The following is a 24017-nucleotide window of genomic DNA, read 5'->3' on the forward strand; positions in this document are numbered from 1 at the left end:
CGGTCTTTGATAGATTATCAAAACATAAAAATAAATTTAATTACCTATTCTAATGTAATGATCTATTTTTTTAAAAAAATAATATTTAGAAGGATTAGATATTCATAGTTCCATTGATAAATTTAATTTTTAGTTATGATGTATTTATAAGTATTTTTTTTAAATATAATTTTTTTTCTAAATATAACTCGTAATGGATACTAAAATTCTGAATTATCCGTCGTATGATTGATAAAAAATTTATATGAAATTAAGTCGATGATTCTAGGGTTTAGGGTTTAAGTCGATGATTCTAAATTCAACGTTACTTAATGTCGTTAATTAATTAATTAATTTTTAAATAACATTTAAAGGGTTTATCTATTCCGAACCGTTTCACATTTTTAAACCCTAATACTAAGGATCGGAAGTAAGAAACTGCCCGACGCAGTTATAGACAAGGATGCGGGGAGGGACGGTACAGGTCAACTGGCATGACGCTCAGCCGGTTCTGACCCTAGATTTCCACCCCCGCACTGGGGCACTCGCCACCGGCGGCGCCGATCACGATATCAAGGTCCTGATCTTCTACTTTCCGTGGATTCAAGAATTCTCGGCATTCCCGTCACATTAGCTTCATGCTCTAAAATGCGGGTTTTGACGTATTCCCGTCTTTTGTTTAATTTAAGGACAAAAGCGTTAGTTTTGGTTAGTTCACAGTCAAGTAATTTTTAATTCCTTGTCTTTTTTCCTGTGAAGTTGATCAAAATTGGAATTTCTCCTGCTATTTTGATGATGCTGTACCAATTCTCATGCAAAATTGTTTTTCTCCTAATCTTTGGTAACTGCACATTTGCAATTTTTCGACAAAATGAGATACTGCTAGCTCCTTTGTCGTTTCATATGGGGAACACACAAGAAGACTACCACCGTCTATTTTCTTTCACTTCTTAAGCTATTTCTCCACATCTGAACCCAAAAGCTTGCAGCTTTGGGGTATGCACTTGAATACAAAAGCTGTTGGTCAGTTATTGCTTGGTAATAACTAATGTTTCTGTTTGATATCCCCCACTGTTAGTTGTTGATGCGAGACCCTAAGGCTAGATTTGTTGAACACATGGCTTGCCTTATGGCTTTTAAAAATATCATAAGTGCCTTATGCCTTATGATGAGTTTTATCTTCAAGAAGTACTACTTGTATCACCTTGAGTGCATCTCTTTCAAAGTGAATTACCAAAGAAATTGACACACCTACAATATCCACAACATGCTAAGCTTTGTACCTTTCTGGGATTTATTTTGTCCTTAGTGTTTAATATTTATGAGAACACTAATATTTATGAGAAGGAGAGTCTCGGCGCAACGGTAAAGTTGCCCCATGTGACCTGGAGGTCACGAGTTTGATTCTTGGAAACAACCTCTTACAAAGCAAGTAGCGTACAATAAACCCTTTTCTCGGATCCTGCATTGGCAGGAGCTGCTCCAGGCTGCCTTTTTAGTGTTTAATATTTATGAATTGATCTTGTATTTTGAATGCTATTCTAATATTGGTTTTCCAATTTATTGAAATATTAATGACTACAGCTGTGGCTTCTGAAATCGGGTGAATCAGAAAAGCAACTTCCAACTGTTTTATATCAGAACAGTCTTTCTTACCACTGTACAGCTGTCAATGTGTTGCGGTTCTCTCCTTCTGGTAATAAATCATTGATGGCATATCAATTGTTTGTTATTGAAGCAACTTTCAATCATTCTTCTCTATCAAACTGCCATTCAACTTTTAAAATGCTGGTTAGAAGTGTTGGACCTATGTGCAACTATGTATCTCATAGGGGTACACTTGTGATATTCTGTGATATCAGTAACATCTATACAAGGTACTGGGGGCTACCTAGGATTATTCATCAAGAAATAATTTCCCAAAGGAATATGGTATTAGAGCCGTCATTCTTTCTCACATAACTTTTCTTCGGATCATTTGCGCAATATTTCAATCTATATGAACTCCCTTCACGGACATTCTTCTCTTTTCCCTTTTCTTATGTGCATTGTATTCTTCTCTTTTCATGCATCTTGTTCTTTCGTCATGAGTGTCCTGCCCATCCACAAGCTCTTGTGGATTAAATTAGTGACATGTGCAAGCTTTAATTGTCTAGTCCGTTTGTCTATGATGCTGAGCGTATATCTATTTGCTTATGACACTGGCAAGTGTTGCTCCTATTTGACATCCTTTGTGCACAGTCTTGCATTCTCAGCACACATCCCTGCAAAGTCTTACATTTTTTTTTGTGTAGTTTGACTTCGTCTGCCAGCATCCACAGTTGCTAATCACACCAAGTTGTTTCTCTTCTCGCAACAACAATACTCTAAAGCCCTAGAGTCCTAGTGAATAACTCAAATTTAAGAAAGCTCTCAAATGTTAGAATCATCGTCTTCTATATCCCCAATGCCTCGGACTGTGACCGCCCTCTAGTCTCTTAGAATCCAAGATGATTACCACCGAGAAGTTGAATGGAAAGAAGTATTTTTCATGGGCTGTAATTGTTTGTGTGTGGGTTATGGGTTAAGGGAAGTTGGATCATCACTACATGAGCAATTGATACTTTAGAGTTTGTATAGGTCATGCGGGAGCAAACTAATGTGCAATTTCTTGCCTTGTGGTTGTCTATTAATCTTAGCTTGATGACTAACTTTTGATGCTACTTCTTGAGTTATGAGACTTTGACGTGGAATCAAGCATTGGATATGGGTGACATCTCTTGAGCTTATGACGTGATTGGTAGTCTATTTCTATTGCACCATGGTGACACTAAGATGACCTCTCATGCAAATCTCGTTTAGACTATCACAACCCATTTTATGGACATATTCTTGATCATTTTGGATGTTTGAGACATAAGTGACCATTTCAATAAGCTGTTAATTATCATATTTCTCCATACAGTTTTATATGAACTACTAGTGAAGTCTTAGATCTTGGGCGGCTCCTCGAATATTGCAAGCCTCTACTACAACTTCACCATCGGTTGATCTTGTTGTCGATCATTTTGCTATGGTCTACTTGACCTTTGGAGTGGCTGGATGGTGGTGGGCATGGGGGCAAGGAGGTTGATGAAGGGGTAGAGGTGTTTGGTTTGGCCAAAATAGGATTAATTGTACCTATTGTGGTAGACTTGGACATATCAGAGATACTTGTTACGTGCTTCATGGATATCCTACTAGCTAGTTGTCTCACATTGCACAAGTTGCTCAGATTGATAGTGTGTCCACTACTATGGCTCCAGTCATACTTGACAGATCACTCGAAATTTGATCTTATCTTTTAATTAGGGAAGTGTATTCTTCTTATTGTATAGGTGGATGATATCATCATTACGGGTGATGATTCCATTGGAATTGCACAATTGAAGGTTTTTCTTTATCAACACATCTAGAATAGGATTAGGTATCCTCAAGAATTTTCTTGACATGAAGGTGGCTTACTCTAAGGTATCTATATATCTCTCAGCGCAATTATGTATTTGATATGCTTGAATTGGTTTAGATTTTAGGGATTTAACCAATAGATACTCCTGTGGATTATAGTGGTAGGATTGTACTAGGACAGGGAACCCTTGATCAACCTAGAAAATTGAACTATCTCTCAGTCATTAGATTTGACATTTCATTTGCAGTGATCAATTACTTAATTTCTAGAATAACCCATGTCAGGGCCATTGCTAATGGCCTTAAGAATTCTCCGATATCTTAAGAATGCTCTTGGAAAATGTATTTTGTTCTATGTAGACTGGTTTGTCCTAGAGAAAGCAATCTAAATCGGGTTATTTTATCCTTTTAAGGGAGGGAATCTTATTTCAAAAAAAAAATAGTAAAAGTAAACAGTGGTAGAACAATATGTGAGGGTAAGCATTTAATAATTGAGGTAAGATGTCCTTTAGAACAAATGAAACTTTAGTGTGACAATCAAGCTGCATTGCATATAGTCTTCAATCTATTTTTTTCATGAAAAGACAACATAGAAATTAATTGTTACTCCATTGGAGAGAAAATACAACTCTTTGTTATTTTGGACGATCAGTTGATAGATTTGCTAACTAAACTCGTTGAGAGCAACTAGAGTTGAATATACTGTAATAACTCGGAATTTTACAATGTATTCAAACCAACTTGAGGGAGAGTGTTGGAACCTATGTGTAAATATGTATCTCATAGGGTTATTTTTGTAATGTTACATGATGTCAATAGCATTTTTATAAGGTAGTTGGCGCTACCTACCTTTATTCATTGAGGAATAATTCCCTCCAAAGTAACAAAAAGTTTTCAGTTTGTTTATGACAACCTATGATGTCTTGAGACCAGATTACCTTAGTCAGCTAACTTATCGTTTGTGTTTCTTGTTTGAGATGGAATGATTCAGCAATCGTGGAATACTGTTTATTTCATTAAATATAATCTGTGTTCCTCATTTTCATTTTTGAAGTGGTTCAGTAGATACTAGCAGATTAACCTGACTAACACAGACATCTACATTTTTTTTTAGTCGTTCACTTAAAAATGGGACCTATTCTAAATATGTTTTTGAGTTATTTCCCACATTCTTTTACTCTCTTATTGATTGTTAATAAATACTTGTGGCTAAATCCCCAAAAACTTTTCAAGGTGATTACAATTATCTTCTTTGCATGATCTCTGTTTGGCAAGTCTTTATTTTTGCATGTGCTATATCAGAAGTTGCATTACAGATTGATTAACTATTGATATCTTTTGTCATCCTTATTGCCTTCAGTACTAACATTTGTGTCTAGGTACCGTCTCATAATTATTTTTATTCTGTAATGTGTGGCATGTAGTCCCAAGCAATAAAGAAGGAATTCATATAAATGAAACTCGTTTCTATTTTATTTTATTTTATTTACATGATCATTTTAATTGTCTTAGACGAACATCTGGCACATTTCCTGGTGCTTCAGTACAATTTTTAATATTTTTTTAATGCACAATTAAACATTTATATAAATTATTTTGCTCTGATATATTATTGGGAATCAGTTTCTGAAAGAAATTGAAGTACAACATTTTGACATAGATTAATTTTCAAAAAAAAAAAGTAATTGCTTATTTGAGCATTAATGTTCTATGATTTCAGGTCTGATTATCCATTGTCCATACATATTCTCTCAAGTTGATTGTATAAACATAGTAAAAGTTATTGTGATTTTTTGCAGGGGATTACATTGCATCAGGTGCTGATGGTATGCATCTTCCATTTGTTCAATTAGTTACTTGATTTAAGTCATTTGTTTTTTTCACTATTTATGGATACTGATAGTTGTCTATGCACATCTTTTGGATTTGCAGGAGGTGAGCTGGTTATTTGGAAGCTACACTTGACAGATGATAGTCAATCTTGGAAAGTGCACAAGACATTATTGTAGGCCTTCTAGTAAAATTTTTTTCCATCATAGCTGAAATTGTTGTGGTCCTAATATTAATGTTCTAATTAGATTTCATCGGAAAGATGTTCTTGACCTTGAGTGGTCTCCTAATGGAGAAAGTTTGATTTCTGGTTCAGTTGATAATTCTTGCATAATATGGGATGCCAATAAAGGTTTGTCACAGTTAGTTGCCTAAACTTCTTTCACTTTACCGCTTGGATAGTTATTGGAATAAATGTGCGCCAATAACTTAGGATTGGTCCGTCAAATGCTGGATGCACATTTGCATTATGTTCAAGGTGTTGCATGGGATCCTTTGGGCCATTATGTTGCTTCTCTTAGCTCTGACCGGACTTGCCGGATTTATGCTAATAGGACTCAGAGTAAACATAAGGGAGGTGAGAAACTGAATTATGTCTGCCAGCATGTTCTCACAAAATCAGACCCACAAAACTTTGATCATTCCAAGGTTAGTAAGTTGGAAATTGTTTTGGCTAACCATATTGCATATAGACTTGCAAACCATACTAATAGGTGTCTATTTATTTGTTGATTGATTTTCAGTCTATCTCAGGAAAATCTCATCTATTTCATGATGAAACGTTACCATCCTTCTTCAGAAGGTTGGCATGGTCTCCCGATGGAACCTTTTTAATAGTACCTGCAGGTATAAATGTAATGGTCTTTCATAGTTTTTGTTATTTGCCCCATTACTTTGCTTCCTTTCCTCTATTTAAAATTTATTTTACTCTTAATGTTATATTATTATTATTATTATTATTATTTTTGGTAACATTCTCTATGCTAGTTATTAATAATATTATTATTTTACTCATTGTAGTTGAATTCAAGATTTAAAATTTCGACCTTTGACGAGGTTTCGGTTATAGACCAGAACGATAAGGTTTCAGTACTATATCGTGTCGTGCCGATATAATTTTAGTATTTTTAAATATAAAATATATTAATTAAAAATAAAATATTTAAAAAATAAATAAAATAAAAAATATAAAAAATAATCTTTAAAAAAAGGAAAAGATATGAAAATAGATAAATAAATAAATAAAAATTTTATTATAATTTTTAAATTAAAATAAATGAAATATAAAATTAATTAGATAATTTTATTAGGGTTTAATAAAGCTTCTTTAGATTATCTCCATCATAGCTAGGAGTTGATTAAAATAATTAATCTAAGTTTAATTAAAAAAAAAAATCCAAAATCCGACACTACTCGCCAGATTGCGCGACCTCGGCGTTGCCGTGGGGTTGCACGACCCCTCAGCCATGGCCGCAGGGATTGCGTGACTCCTCCTGCACGACTGCGGTGGTCGTGTGACCCCTTTGCAGTGGTTGCAGGGTCGCGCGACACTTCTAGGGTCGGTAGCGGAAGGGTTATGCAACCCCTTCGCTGCTTTTGCAGGGTCGAGTAACCCCTCCGTTACAGCCACGGGGTCGCGCAACACGTCGCAGTTGCCATGGGTCTGGTGTTGTGGTCGTATCGGCATGCCGATGCCAATCGTTGGGCGGAACGAGATGTTTCGTCTGTTTCGACCGTCTCAGCATGACACTTTAAACCACGATTGAATTAGACTAAACCCTTTAAGATCCTTGATATTCAGTGTTACTCTTGAGAGATTTTGAACTACTTTTGTGATCAAAAACTCAAGTTCAATTTTGTAGTTCCGAGACTAAGGTTGACCTCTCAGTTCGTCACTTAATTTCTAAGTAATGCAAACGATTGAGCACACTAAAATTGAATCAAGACAATCATAACATTAATAAGAGAAGGAAACCAAACTTCAATGTGAATATGTTATCGGGCTAATCTCTAATCCTGGAATAAGAAAACTACTCCATAACGTTGAAGAGACAATTCATTGAAATCAATAAAAGCATTTTACAATCTGAAAAATAAAGATCAAGTAATGAAAGAACTTGATTGTGGATGTTTGTCTGTCTCTGGAAGATCTCCACATGTTCTTTGTTATTCGGTATCTCTTAGCTCCTTGGAAGTCTTGGATGCAACTTTCACTCTGATCGGCTATCACCAGATGCCCTAAACTGCCGTCCTTTACTTCTTTTATATCCCCCAAACCCTAACATATTTTTTGAAATAAAAGGGCGGTGTCATCATTTAAACCTAATGATACATGGTCGTGGAACGTTACACGAGGTGGCCGTGGATCGTTCTACCTTGAATCTACACTTTACTTCAGTAGTGTCTACGGTCATGGTTCTTGCTGCTTGTTCTAGTCAACGCTCCACAGGCTGATCTGATTTCTCAGATTATCCACGGCCGTGTATCATTTTGCCATTTGTTTTCTCAAATTTTGCATCTCCAAGCATGCTCCAACAGTAAGATCTTCACTTTTTGTCAATACAAAATACAAATTACAGTCATCCAAACTAAAAAGATAAAATGAATGCAAATGCAAGAATTTTACAAAAAATATACTCATGTAATGCAACAAATGTATGCTAAATAAGATAAAAAACATATGCATAATTCACACATCAAACATCCACTACCTTAAATCTTTATTTATCCCTAAGCAAAATATATAGTCAAAAACTAATGTGTGTGAATGAAACTTATCATTTTTGAGAAATTTATCTAATCCTATTACGTAGTGTTATTTTATGTGCATAGGCTTACAAATTATTTCACTATGACTTAATCTGAAAGTTTTGTATTCGCTTCACTGGTGCAAGTGTATTGACTCTAAGATAGATGCAAATCCAAGTTATTTCTTCATTTGACTATGTTCTCCAAATTTCCGATGTAAAGGGCACATTACTTTTGCCACCAAACGCATGACTTGTCCCTCCTAATGTTTTGCATCTTCCACACTTAGTCTTAAAGGAGCACTCGATGTCGAGATAAGCTAAAATGCAATAAGTATTCCCCATTAACCACTACGTTCTCCAAATTTCCGATGTAAAGGGCACATTACTTTTGCCACCAAACGCATGACTCATCCCTCCTAATGTTTTGCATCTTCCACACTTAGTCTTAAAGGAGCACTCGATGTCGAGATAAGCTAAAATGCAATAAGTATTCCCCATTAACCACTACATTCTCCAAATTTCCGATGTAAAGGGCACATTACTTTTGCCACCAAACGCATGACTCGTCCCTCCTAATGTTTTGCATCTTCCACACGTAGTCTTAAAGGAGCACTCAATGTCGAGATAAGCTAAAATGCAATAAGTATTCCCCATTAACCACTTGGTCTCAAAGGGGTACTTATTGCCTTTGCTCATCATCACTTTTTTTTTCAGTCTTTCGAGTAAAGTGTTTCTCCATTAGCCAAATGAAGTGGGAGCCCCGAAGGAAACTAGGGTACTAAGTGTAGGAAATAACAAGTCTTCTCGGATGCTTCAACCCTAGAAGCTAAGTTTATGTGAAAGAGATCGTTATCAAGTAGGCAAACAACGAAACTCTCTGACTTAACAATACTTAGATCATAATATTACAAATAGAAGAAAACGAATTGCTAAAGATATGAGCACAAATTCATAAATGCAAAAAATTTCTACATGATAATGTCATGCAATAAAAACAAATAAAAACATGATTAATGAAATAAAAGCAAATAAAAACATGATGACTATTGAAATACTATAACTTCCCCAAACTTAAAAATTCCATTTGTTCTCAAAGGGAAATGACCTTGAGAAAGGTGCGCTTCAATCATGTCGCGCTGCTCGGCTTGCTCGACTTGAATAACATTAATGGAGGTGTGAATCCAAGAGAAAGCGTCCTTCGTATAACTTGCAAAAGAAGAGTCCCGTAAAAGAAGAGGAATGCCTATAGCCTGAGTGGATGGACGAGTGGGTTACTCCACCGTAAGTGGTTTATGCTGAGGACCACTAGGAAAGGCCCAGTTGGCTCGTACACCTACGGTGGTATGCTCATGATCAGGAACGGGACGTGGGGCTTGGTCTTTAAGGAGAGGCTATAACAATCCTCATCCTTGACAATCATTATAATTGCAACACAAAATTCCATGTCAATTTGTGCTGCCCGTGGCTTCTTATAAACCATTAAATCATAATTTAAGGTGAGAACAATAAGAGTGATGTGCTCGCCTATAACAATCTTCCCTACGAAGCCTTATAGGCTTTGGTGAGGTGTCTCACGAAGTGGGAGCCTATGTCTAAATTTACATTGTTCAGCATAGCCTATAAAAACATCAACTTACTATTGAAGGACCACACCATCGCTATCTCCGTGATTGAAAATAGTGTGGGATATGATTCGTTGGAGATAGCGGAAACAAGGATTGTGGAGGCCTTAGCCCTAGAGAAATCATAACTAAGTACGTTAGTGAAATCAACCCAAGCATTATCCACTCTAAAATCGGAGGGATCTCTTTCCTCCCCACCACAAGGTAAACTGAAGATGGTATTGAATTTCCCTTAGGGATACAGTGCAGCGGTTAGACCCTCCAAGCGGTTAATCAGATATCTAAGGATCGAATTCCAGCTGCGATACACTACAGGGATTTTCCTCCACCCTAAGAACGTTGGTCGTTTGGATGAACCTCCGTGAGCGCTTCTTGATTTATGGCTAGTGGGAATCGTCCGTGGAGTCGAGCCGATCACCTCCAAGATTAGTCGGTTAGTTCAAAAAGTTAGATACCTAAATTATCAAAAAAAAGACGGTATTGAATTGTTCAAGGGTAAGTCTATGTTCAGTATTAAAAAGACGGAAAGAGATGTGACCTTCATCAGAACCCTCCTCACAACACACTAGCCTTAATAAAACTTAAAAACTCTAGGGTGATACTATAATATCAATAGGATATTTCATGTTAATAAAGGTATTCCATCCTACTTATTCTATCATCCAAAATACGTCATCCTTAAGTCCCAAAACATCAAGCACATTACCATCTAGGTATCTAGTATTCACAAATTTTCTTTTAACGAGTGTATTTACCTAGCCTTTTGAGTTTCATCACGAAAAATAATACCAACAACAACAACAACAACAATAACAACCAAGCCTTTTCCCACTAGGTGGGGTCGGCTGTATGAATCTTTTTACGCCATTGAGCTCTATCTCCTATTATATCATCATCTATATTTAAATAAATTTTATCTTGTTTTATTGTTGCTAACCAAGTTTTTTTTGGTCTTCCTCTTCCTCGTTTTATATGCATGTTTATCATAGTTTCACATCGTCTAACTGGAGCATTTATTGGTCGTCTAAGTACATGTCCGTACCATCTTAAACGTGCCTCTCAAGTTTTCCTCGATAAGTATAACCCTACTTTCTCTCTATATTCTCATTTCTTATTTTGTATATCCTCATATGTCCACACATCCACCTTAATGGTAAAATACCAAACATATATATATGGATTAAAATGATTAAAGTTTGGACATAATTAAATTTATTTAGGAAAAGGACTTTATTTGGTCAGGCATTAAGAAGGAAATAGTTTTATACAAATTATTAGAATTCTATGGACATCTCTCTATCCCTCCATCGTTTTGTAAAAACGATCCTAAATATTTAAATCTCTCGGTTCCGGCAACTCGTCCTCTCCTATCTTAACAATTGTTTCATTACTTCTAATATTGCTAAACTTAAATTCCATATATTCCGTCTTTAATCTACTAAGCTTAAAACCTTTCCCTTCTAGTTTCTCCTCCAAGATTCTAGCTTAGCATTTACTCCTTCACGTGTCTCATCTACCAAAATAATATCATCTCCAAACAACATCACGATATTGTGTCTTGAATGTGTGTAGTGAGTTCGTCCATAATTAATGTAAAAGATAGGGACTTAGAGTGATCCTTGATGTAACCCTATCTTTATGGAAATGCTTTTACTCCACCCGAAGTCTTTACTCTGGTCGTTACATCCTCATACATATCCTTAATTAATATATTACGCTAACACCTCTCTTTCTAAAATTCTCATATAATTTATCTTGGGACTCTATCATACGCCTTTTCTAAGTTAATGAATACCATGTGTAGATCTTTTTGCTCTCGATATTTTTCAATTAATTGTCTAAGAAGATGTATAGCTTCTATTGTCGACCTTCTGTATGAACCCAAATTGATTTTCTATCATTGTGGTCTCCTTCCTTAATCTTTTTTATTACTTTTCCCAAAGTTTCGTAGTATGACTCATTAGTTTAATACCCTATAGTTTGCATAATTTTGACGTCTCCCTTATTCTTATATAAGGAACTAGAGTACTTATCCTCCATTGATCGACATTTTTTCGCTTTCAATATCATGTTAAATAATTTTGTAAGCCATTCAATACTTGTTTCCTAAGCACTTCCATACCTCTATCGGAATATCATTTCGTCCAACGATTTTTTTGGATCTCATTTAAAGCTTGTTTTACTCAAGTTTGAATTCTACGATTAAAATTAAAATTTCATGCTCATTTGACCTAATTAAATTACCTAAGTTAAGTTGGTCTCTTAAACTTTCATTAAAAGTTGATGAAAATACCTCTTCCACCGCTCTTTTATTTCTCCATCGCTTACTAATACCCTATTACATTCATCTTTAATACATTTTATTTGGCTAAGATCTCTTGTTTTTCTCTCTCACTTTAGCTATTCTATAGATGTCTTTTTCCCCTTCTTTTGTATCTAATTTTTGATATAACCGCTCAAAAGTTTCATTTTTTTGCTTCACTCACTACTTTTTAGCTTCTTTCTTGCTATTGTATATTTTTAAATTTTCCTCGCTTACAAATATATAATTCTTTATAAGCTATTCGTTTTCCTTCACTTTCTCTTGTACTTTCTCATTCCACCACCAAGATTCTTTACTTAGCGGTGCATGCCCCTTTGACTCTCAACTTTGATACCATCTTATCCCATGTTGTATTAGAGTCATCATATATTTCACCTAATGCTTATACTTCGACCTTCTCTTTAAATATATGTTGCTTCCCATCCTTTAACTTCCACCACTTAATTCTAGGAATTGTATATATTTTCTTTCTATTAATACTATGTTTGAGGCATATATCCAACACTACTACCCTATGTTGGGTAGTTAAGCTTTCTCCAGGGATAACTTTGCAATCTTTACAAATCTTTCTATCATTCTTCCTAACCATAAGAAAGTCAATTTGCGATTTATTATTCCCACTTTTGAATGTGACTAAGAGTGTTCTTCTCTTTTCTTAAAAATCGTATTAGCTAATATAAGGTCATATGCTATCGCAAAATCTAATATAGTTTTTCCTTCCTCATTCCTCGTTCCAAACCCATAATTCCCATGTACTCTCTCATATTCCTCATTTTTCACTTCGACATGCCCATTTAGATCACCTCCTATTAAAATCCTTTCATTTGGTGGAATATTTTGTAATATTTCATCTAAGTCCTCCTAAAATCTTAATTTGGTAGCTTCATCTAATCCTACTTGTGGTGCATATACGCTAATTATGTTCATAATTTCTTTCGCCACTATTATCTTAAGGGTGCGTTTGGTTCAAGTCATCATGTATAACATTGTTTATGTGATTACCAGGTAATCACACAACCAAGGTTATAGGGAATAAAACATAACCAAATGTTGTTTGGTTCAACTTAGGTAATGTAACAAAAACTTGTTTGTTTGAAGGTTTTAATGAATACCCTAGTTTAATATTTTACCGTATTACCCTCAGTTACAAAATCAACTATACATAATATTATTATTATTATTATTATTTATTTATTTAATTTTTAATGTTTTTTACTTTTTTTTTTCCTGTATATTTTTTTACTTTTTAATGTGTTTTTTTATTTTTTAATGTTTTTATATTTTTATATTATTTATATTTATATTTTTTATTTTTTTACATTTTTTAAATTTAAATTTTTATTTATTTATTTTATTTTTATTTTTTAAATTTTTAAAAAAATTTTAAATTTTTTAAAATTTTTAAAAAATTTTAAATTTTTATAATTTTTTTAAAATTTTTTTAGAATTTTTAAAATTTTTTAACATTTTTAACATTTTTATTTTTTATTTTTAAAATTTTTATTTTTTATTTTTTTAAATTATTTATTTTTTTAAAAAATAAATTTTTAAATTTTTTAAAACATTTTTTTATTTTTTTTACATTTTTAAATATTTTTTTACATTTTTTTCTCTTTTTTTCATGTTTTTTCTTATCGGAGGGTATTTTTGGTAAAAAAAATTCGTTAACCCCGGAATCAACAAAAACCTTAGTTTTTTGAAGTTTTCCGATTCCGGGCTGCATGACCCTTTTGCTAACATGTCGGGCATGGAACATTACTTGGGAATCATCGAATACCTAAACCAAACAAGGTTTTTGTTGATAACCTTGGATGGATAACCAAGGTTATCAAGAATAACCCCGAACCAAACGCACCCTAAGGGTTATAATTCTATCCCCTTTTCTAATTACTCCTACAACTTCATCCTTTAACAAACTATCTACAATAATACCCATTCCATTTCTTGCTTTACTCTTTCCAGTGTACCATAACTTAAAACCCGAGTTCTCTATCATCTTTGCCTTCTCACCTGTCTATTTTGTCTCTTGTACACATAAAATATTAATTTTTTTCCTAATCATCATATCTACTACCTCCATTGATTTACCAGTGAGAGTTCCTATGTTCCATGTTCCAAATCTTAGATTATTAGTTTTCCTATCATATTTGTTCTTATCTAACCTATGGTGTGAGAACTCTTGCCTATTTAACACTACACCCAAGTTCTCATGGAGATGTAGCGGTACAGTCGGACCCTGTAACGCGAACTCTTGCATATTTATCACCACACCCGAGTTCTGGAGATGTAGCGGTCCTTGCCGAGACGTTACAGTCGGACCCTGCAATGCGTTCCTTCCGGGGAACAACCTAGCATTAGCACAATAGTTTAATGGATTCATTCATGAAATATTTGTCATAGTTTGACGCTGGCTGGCAACCTAACGCAACCCTCCTCCTTTATCCGGGCTTGGGACCGGTCACGACCGGTCATCATGGGCGGAGTTCGAAAAATAATACCAAGAGGGTTAAAATTGTTACCCTTAGTGGAAGCTTTCCCCTTCCGTTTCGATTTTGAGCTTGAACCTTCGCTACGTTGTCTTTTGGACGCCATTGTGTCACTGCAACAAAAAAAAGAGAAAGTTGAAGAAGAGGGGAAATGGAGGTTAGGGTTTTGAGGGGAAAAGGAGAGGAGAAGATGGTGGCTGTGAGAAGAGGTACAGTTCTTTTGGAGGCTGTGAGAAGAAGGTTGGGAAAGGAAGAGAATGAGGGTTTAGAAGGCTTGAGAGGATGAGGTTTGGGAGCTCGGGAAAATTAGGGTTTTGAGGAGAATAGTGGTTTTGGTGGTTGTGAGGATGAGTATCAAGAGAGGAATAGATTTTTTTTTGTTTTATACCCTCTATGACCGTGTCTTTTACTCTTCTACCCATGATTTTTTACGTGCCACGGTCATGGAACGATCCACGATCTGGCCGTGGTGCATTTTGAGTATTCCAACCTTTCGGTGCGCAAGGGACCACGGTTGTTGTGCTTACCACTGTTTGGCCATGGTTCACACTGCTTCCACACAACTAGATGTTCCCTTATGTCCATGGTCGTGGTGGCTACCACGGGCGGGCTGTGGTGCATGTTGTAACTATTCCTCTTTTCTCTACGGTCGTGGTGGCTACCACGGTTAGACCGTGTTTCTTACTGGTTCCAAAAGATTTTAGCCTTTCACTCATGAATGATCCACGACGATGGTGGTTACCGCGGTTTGGTTGTGGATCTTGCTATCCCGAACATGGTATTAATCAAATTAAAACATTAAAACATCAAATTGCAAATAAACTACCAAAAGAAATTAAACTTAAATGAAAAATAAATTTGGGTTGCCTCCCAAGAAACACACTTATTTTAGGTGATAAGCTTGCTTGACCCCTATTATTCTCCATCTAGAAAGGATGTTATGCTTCCCTCCTTTCTCAATAGGTTCATTAAGGAAGTATCTTTCACTAGTTGCCTTATCCCTGCATGCGCTACTTGTATATTCTTTCAAAAAAGGTACATATCAATATTAATACCTATGAACCTCCAACAATTAAAGGCAGATTAATTACCCCATTCCTCTTAATGGATTATGGTCTTCTTCATAAACTATGGGTACATGATCCTGATTCCATCCAAAACTTTCCAAAGAAACTTGGGCAGATTATTTCTTTAGCTCTTGAAGAAGAAGAAACATATGTCATATGTACTATCGATAGCTCTCCTCCAGAATGGGTTGATTTGAGGATTCAACCTGCAAAGCATCTTATTAAAATAGATATTGATGAACTTAATGGAAGACAACCAGAATTTGATGACTACACTACTGATTTTGATATTGATTGGGATGCTTTTCCATCATTAACATACCAAGTCAAACACTAGAGAGCTTCTGTCCAAGGGTCCAACTTGACATGCAAGAAGATCCTAATGAATACATCCTAGCCGGAGAAACATAGACAGAAAAAATTTATTGGCCCAGAGACATGGGTACTCGGTTTTTCCCTTTTTCTTTTACAACCCAACATACAACATCACTAAACACTACAAAAGGAAAGCCGAACGATGGTCTTATAAAGCACGAGCTACTTCAGCCCTTTCTGCTAGAGCTTACAAAACAGCTCTCGCCAAGGCCTGAAGAAGTGAGGCCTAAGCCAACAGTTCTTACGCTCAACATGCCAGTTCAATGAAGCCCAGGAAACCAGTGTTACTCCCTCAATGGATTCTGTCGGTGACCATAACCTTGAAAACATGATAGAAGCTTAAGGGTCCCACTACTATTATAACTTTCCAGCTCCACTTTCTTTTCACTCTTATCCTCCAAGTGCCTTACTTTGCTCTTCCCCAACGGTCAACATTTCCACCTGCTCACCAGCTGTCTTTCCTTCTTCACGAAGGAATTTTTCTCTGCTAAGGCCTCCCTTTTTCTTCTCCTATGCTTTCAACCTGTCCTTTTCTTCCCCCATTTTCTCTATAAAAGCCCTTCCTGTTTCCACCCTAGGGGCAAAAAGAGAGAGTGCCCCAAAAGCGTGCACACAATCTCAGCTCCGTAAGTTTCTGTAAGTCTGCTGTTTCGTTTCTCAGTCAATGTAAAGTCCATTTGTCTATACCACCTCTATGTAAACACCTGTCTCTATTTGTTTATACCACCTCTATGTAAACATCTGTCTCCATGTGTCTATGTTTAATAACATTATTTCTATAAAGAACTGAACAAAGTAGGGACTTTTATCTTGCTTTTCTAAACTAGTAATTACCTTTCTTAAACTTCCTCAGTTCTTATCTCAGTAATCAGAGGTGAAAACTATCTCAGGAATAACAGAAGTTTTGACCAGATAAGTCCTGTGCAAGCTAAGGAAGGTATACTACCTATATTCCTGAAAATAGCCGGGGCAATGGTTCAATTGTAAGGTCCTGAATATGTGAGACTCATTAGAATTTGTTGGGCAAAGCCCCTCATGATTTATCCTATTCTAGGAAGTGTGGGGCCACTGGGAGGGACTATCAAGATGATAGTTTCACCTTTTGCCACAATAAGGAAGTGTCTTTTCAATCTTACCCATTCATCTTAAAAGAACTTGTGGTTTCACTTCATACATCAACAACTCTATAAAAATATATTTTTTAAACTTAGGAAAAGTTTTAACCTAGAATTGAAAAGTAGCACAAGATCTCCTTCATGAAATTCTCTATGTAGGATTGGCTTGTCATGCCAACGTTTGGTTTGCTCTTTGTAAGAGTTAGCATGTTCAACTTCATTCAAACTTGCATTAATAACTACAGGATATGTAGAGTTGAGTCTGAGAAATTCATACTTGAGGATCTACTTGTGTTGGCTTTCCTTCCTCCCATTCAATTTCATTGTCGCCATCTACTGATCTTCCACTAGTTAAAGACAACTCCGAAGGATCAGCTGAAGGATATCTGTGTTTTTTCTTTCACCACTTGCTATAATTAAGGTTTAAAATCTCGACAAACGATACAGTTTCGGTATCGTATCGTGTCAATATAATTTCAGTATTTCTTTAAATTTTAAATATAAATGTATATTAATTTTATTAATATTTGATTATTAAATATACTTTATTTTTTGAGATAGTGAATTTATATTTCAATATTATCTCATAACATAATACCTATTACACTTTTATAAAAATTATTTTAAAAAATAGTTGATTCTCAAAATTTAGAAATAAATTTAAAATTATAAAATCTTTTGAAAAGATAAAAATAATTATAAAATTATTTGAAAATTTTAAATTATTTATTTAAATGTATTTGTAAATTATTAATTAAAAGAATTATTTGAAATGTTTAAGAATTATATATTTTTTTAAAAAATTTAGATTATTTTTAATTTATATTTAATTTTAAAATTATTTAAAAATTTTAAATTATTTTATAAAGTATTTATTAAATTTTAAAATTATTTAAAATTTTTGAAATAATTATTAATATTTTATAACTATTATTAATTACAGTTTATTTATAAAAAATACATATTTAAAAAATAAAAAATAAAAAATAAAAAATAATTAAACCAAAAAACTAAAAAAATTGTGGTTACGGTAACACACAGAGTGACTCTTGTGGAGGATTTTAGGAATATATAAAATTTATTAGATTTTTTTAGAATTTAAAATAAACTTTTATATATTTTAATAGGATTATTTGATTAAGATTTTAAGAAATATATTTGGCTATTTATTTAAGTTAAGGGTTGATTGGATATATTAAAAATAATAATAACATAGCTAAGAGATAAATAGATAAAATTTATTATATATTTTTAGAATTAAAATAAATCAAATATATTAATTCATATAAATCATATTTATATTCTAATAATTTTATATTTAAAATTAAAAACATTATAATAAATTTTATTAATTCATTTATATTTTGATAATTTTATATTTAAAATTAAAAAATCTAATAAATATTATTAAATCATATAAATTATAATTATATTCTAATAATTTTATATTTAAAATTAAAAAATTCTAATAGTTTTTTTAAATCATATTTATTTTTATTTTTTTAAATAATCTATAGCTTTATTAATGAATATTTTGTTATGGTCATTTGGTTTTTCAAAGACATTTTCAAAGACTTTAATAGATATAATAGTCCTTTTGTTTATTACATTTTTTTTTTGTAAAGTGTGCACTTCACTTTGCGCTTTAAGTTCTCATACCCTTAGCGCTTTTTTGCGCCTCACACTTTTTTGCGCTTACGCTTTTTACAACTATGATTGACAGATAAGGTGACTAAAATAGTCGAACTAGAGATGAGTGTGTTTCAGAGAATGGTGTTTGGGTTAGGAATCACATCGAACACCACTGCGTCCTCATATGGGGATCCACTTCAAGCCACATTAAGGACCTACAAATTGTGACAAATGTTGAGAAAAGAAATATTATGCTCGAGGCAAAGCTTGACGAGGGGGAGTTCAATAGAGTCCTTACAGTCACATCGTTGGTGTGAAGGCGACAAATCTCGTCGACCTCCTTGGTGAATAAGCCCTTGGAGGCATCATCTTGTTATCATTTTGGAGGAAGCTACATAACTTGCATGATAGATAACAGATTCGACAGCAAATTTTGCTTACTACGATCCATCACCAAGAGAATGTGCCCAAGGGTGTCCTAAAGTTCCTCCTCCAAACTGTAGTACGGAATCATCCCCGGTCAGCGCAGGCATATGCCAAACATGAATACCCCCTGAAGCCACGGGTATAACACCTGGCATAGAAACCCAATCTTGAGTGAAGAAAATACCACGACTTCGATCTTTTTCAAGAAAATCATCACGTAATAAATCAACAAAACCTAAAGTCATTTCGCGTTCCCCTTCCAGTTTACCTACTACTGTACCAGCGTGAATATGGTCTCCACCAGACATACGTAATGCTTTAGCTAGTACACGGAAATGCATACCATGATTTTTCTGTCAATGATTAACTTCTTGGATTCGTGATGATGTGAACAATCACATTTCGCGCATCATGATCAATAGAGGAATGTGTGACCACATTTAGGGTGCTTGGGGTCTCCAATAGGGTGATTTGTTTTTGTTGTATCTCTTTGATATGTGTTAGGACCAAGGGGAGCTAGAGGGGGTGAATAGCTTCACTCGATTCGACGAAGATGATTTGCAATGGAATACTTGAAGCGAAGAACTCTCCAATGCTAACACAAAGATTTACTTAGTATCCATCTCAACGAGGTGACTAATCCAAGGATCCACACAGTGCACACATTTACACTATAAAAACACTCCTTTTTGGAAATAATCCGGAGATAGAGTAGCCTCGTACAAGCTCACAACACGAAATACAACTTGAAACAAGGAAACAAACAAATACAAATTGAAACACGACTTAGCACTTTGAACCTTGATTTGCTTGAGCTTTTCTTGCTTTGGAATGCCTCTTGAAGGTGGGAAATACAGAAGCACTTGTCTCCCCCAATCTCAAGAACCAACATTGAAAGCTATGGTGAGTCTTTTTTTTCAAGCCTTCGCCAAAACCCTTTTCTAGGGTTCACTTGACGTCTCTAATCGATTAGACTTTTCCCTAATCGATTGTCATGTCATTCAACCGTCCAACACATGTAGAACGACTCTTTTTTTGAACCCTAATCGATTGGTGAGTCATCCCAATCGATTCAGAGAGCCTTAATCGATTATCCAATCGATTTTGTAACTCTCTGTTCACTTGCAAAAAGACCTTAATCGATTAACCCAAATTGGTTCCCTCTTCTCGCGATAAAACACTGCCTAGTCGATTGACCCAATCGATTAATTAATTGGGCTAATTGATGCAGTCTTGTTTTCGCTAATTTCCCTTCACGAATCTCTTGGCCCTAGTCGATTGGTCCAATCGATTAGGCTCAGCCTAATCGATTGACCAATCGATCTGGGCCCTTTCTATGTTCTCGCAAGAATTTCCTAACCGATTACCTAATCGATTAGCTTAGGGTCAATTGATTGTCCCAATCTATTGCCTAATCCTAACTTGCTTAATCCATATCTAGGGTTCCTTTGCCCAACATCCGATTAATTGTGACCTGTTGGAACTTGTCCACCAAGTGTCCTGCCAACCTTTAACCCATTTGGACTTTGTCAACTTTCTGCGCCAAGTGTCGGGGCCTCCATGATCTATTTGGACTTCTTTTTTCGTACCAAATGTCCGGTCCTTCATGATCCACTTGGACTTCCAAGCACTAGGTGTCCGGTCAATCTTTGACCCACCTGGATTTTCTAATGTTTGATTTCACTCACTAGGACATTTCACCACCTATTTTCACTCATTCTTCACTCATCAACGTTTCCTTATCGCTTAACTTCACTCATTAGGACTTTCTAACTGTCTGACTTTATTCACCCGGACTTTCCAACTACCCGGCTTCATTCACCAGGACTTTTCTCATTGTTTGCCTTCACTCACTAGCACTTTTCACACCAAGTGTTCGGTTCTTATTGACCCACTTAGTTTTTCTTTTTCTACCAACCATTCTGTTGGTTTTGTCCTTGCCTAACCTGTAGTTAGAACTTTTCTAATACCTTGACCTACTTGACCTTTCTCACATATCAACCCAGTCAACTTTTGACCAGAGGAGATTTGCACCAACATTCTCCCTAATGGACAATTGCACATGCAATCTCCATATATTGTCAAACATTAAAACTCAAGCTTGAGTCGAACTGGTCAACTTTAACCTAGAGACAATTGCATCAACAAGTATCCGGAGGAATGCATGACCACATTAAGGGTGCTTGGGGCAAGGTGATTCTCTCTCCTTTGTTATTTGGTTTATGCTTGGAAATAATCTCACGTTCTATGAAAGTAGTTTCAACAATAAGTGCATTTCATTATCATCCAAAATGTAACGCCGTGGAGCTCACACATATAGCATATGCAGATGATCTATTGTTGTTTGCAAGAGCCGAAGTCGACCTTACTCTTATTATGTATTGTCTAACGCTTTTTAGTAGAATAGCATTTTAAGGATCCGAGTTTGATTTGAGGATCATTTGGGAAATCAGCATATATGGTTGAGTAATGCAGTGTATTTTTAGTAGTTCAGGTTTTGGATTTCTTTTGCATATTGGGTATAGATCTTTTATAAAGCTGTTGGGCATGAGCAGATTGTATAATGAGTAGTGCCAAATAAATATTAATTGAGATAAGTAATATCATATGCAGGAAAATGGAGTTAATCAGAGCAATACTTGGCTATCCATTTTGCTAATCCCATATGATATCATAGATAAGATATATTTATTATACAGGTCATTTGTTTGGACGCCAAAACACCCACTTATATCTCGGGTTGATATATATGCTTGCTAAGGGATGAGGGGATATGGCTTAAGAAATTTATGGGTATGGAACAAAGCCCTTCTTTCTCGGGTCTTATGGACTATCCATGAAAAACGAGAAAATTACATTTTCAGTCCTGTAACTTGTATTTTTTTCAATTTTAGTCCTATTATGAGTTAATTTACGTTCTTAGTCCTGTAACTTATAATATTTTCCAATTTCAATCCTTTTTCCTCCAAATTTGAAAATTTTCAACTAAAAATGTCTAGTTTGTGGCTAGAATATAAAAAGCACATGGGTCATAAAAAATCAAAATCCCCAAATTCAATTTACAACTCATCATTTTCCGTTGAAAAATTCAATTTTAAAGGAAAAAGGATTGAAATTGGAAACTATTACAAGTTACAGGACTAAAAATGTAAATTGACTCATAACAGGACTAAAATTGAAAAAAGTGTAAGTTTTAGTACTAAAAACGTAATTTTCTCATGAAAAACAGGACACCTTATGGATCAAATGGATTCATTACACATATGTGGGCCATGTAGGTGTATGGACATGGACAACAAAGCATGCAGACTCCCCATTGATTAAAAAGATACTAACAATCTGGGATGAAACACTTGAATGCTCTGGTCGGCTGTGGATGGTTTATGCAAACCGGCAAGGATGTCTCTAGAGCTTATCGTTTCTTTCGGACCCAAGGAAACAAGAAGGCTTGGGCCAACATTGTGCGGAAGCCATATATCTAGCCAAGGCATGCTTTCACAGTTTGGCTTTTGGCGCATGGGAGACTTTTGATCTCTAGGTGTACAAGAAAAAAAACTATGTGCTATGCAAGACTGTGGAGTAATTGTTGGAGCATGCATTCTTTTGATGCTCCACGAATGCCATATCTTGGCTGAAGATTTGAGCATGACTTGAGATGCAACAGGAGCAGATGATACGAGTTTTCAAGTAGCAATATAGGGGCTCATAGATTTTCACCAAGGCATGACACTTGGTAATATCTTGTATAGTTCATCTTATATGAATGGCTAGATGTGTTTTTAATAAGTGTTTAAGGGATATGATGTATATTTCATGATCTTCTTATAATCAATTATTTATCAAAAATAAAAAATAAAAAACAGAGATTGATAGAGCAAGCATCCATTTTCTTGGAGTGTTATAGAAAGTATTCATACTCATACTCTTTATGATTACGGTGGGCATCAGCATGGATCCTATAAGCTCATTACTTAGTTCATCTTATCCTAACATCAGTATGAATCTCTTGAACTTGCTTAGCAAACTCCTCAATAGACTCTAATGGGTGGAAAGAGAAATCAAGTAAACAACTTGATGAGCTTTAAATCTCGAAACAACAACGAAAGGACGTCTAGCAATAATCTATTTGTAAAATTGTTGTAAGTTAATTTGGTAATGAGCAGAACTGTTCTAAATTACATCAACATTTCATCTGCTTGAAATCCAAGCAAGATTCCTAAACTATAACCATTAACTTTGGTGTGACCATCAATTTGTAGATGAAAAGTTGATGAGAATTTAGGTTGGGTGCCAAACAACTTTCGGAAGTTTTTCAATTATAAATTCACCATTCTTATTTAACAAATATGGGTAATTCATGCAATGTAACAAATTTTTTTTTTGAAGAACATTCTAATTCATTTAATGTATTGTTGGTTTTGTCACGGTGAATGAAATTTGTCATCTTGGAAAACTAGCCATGACTCATAATGGAATCATGGTTTTGATTGGTTCAAGGCAGCTCTCATATTTCCAAGGCTCATTGTGAATGAGTATTGGTATACAACAATTTGTTGGATGAGCATGTGGCTCAGCGCTTCAGGCTGGTCTCAACATATTAGAGCTATGATGCTTCTTCATCTGTGCTTGAACTATTAAGTGTTGTCTGCCTGAGGTGTTATGGGCTAATATTTCAATCTATGGCCATAAGTGCCTAATATCTCCTTTTCATCTTACAAATTTGTGTGCCTGCACTTGACATAACCTACTTATTCATTTGCATCATGCCTCCTACGAGAGAAGGAAATATGGATGGAAATAAGGTGGCAAAAAATTTTATTAGTGGACATTGTTTATAGGCATTACTAGAGTGTCTAAGTTCATTTTTGTGGATTTCACTGCTATTTTCATATTTTCCTGCACTTGTAACTAAATTGGTCATGGAAGTTTACTGAAATACTGAAAAAGAGGTTGGCTTGAAGTTTTCTAACTCTGCTCCTTTTTGGC

At 34.9% G+C, this 24017-nt stretch overlaps 1 protein-coding gene across 1 annotated transcript in view; it reads left to right on the plus strand.

Moving 5' to 3' along the window:
- Window positions 1–371: 371 nt before the first annotated feature.
- Window positions 372–24017, plus strand: part of LOC122032395 (chromatin assembly factor 1 subunit FAS2 homolog) — a 54382-nt gene continuing 30736 nt past the window's right edge. Inside the window, exons 1-7 of the mRNA XM_042591687.1 lie at window positions 372–556; window positions 1564–1675; window positions 5205–5231; window positions 5338–5410; window positions 5484–5587; window positions 5669–5883; window positions 5979–6081. Of these exons, the coding sequence (XP_042447621.1) occupies window positions 443–556; window positions 1564–1675; window positions 5205–5231; window positions 5338–5410; window positions 5484–5587; window positions 5669–5883; window positions 5979–6081 (748 nt within the window). The 5' untranslated portion in view covers window positions 372–442. The remainder of the gene's footprint in view (window positions 557–1563; window positions 1676–5204; window positions 5232–5337; window positions 5411–5483; window positions 5588–5668; window positions 5884–5978; window positions 6082–24017) is intronic.

The sequence above is a fragment of the Zingiber officinale genome, chromosome 11A, assembly GCF_018446385.1.
Source record: "Zingiber officinale cultivar Zhangliang chromosome 11A, Zo_v1.1, whole genome shotgun sequence".
In the NCBI taxonomy this organism is placed as follows: Eukaryota; Viridiplantae; Streptophyta; class Magnoliopsida; order Zingiberales; family Zingiberaceae; genus Zingiber; species Zingiber officinale.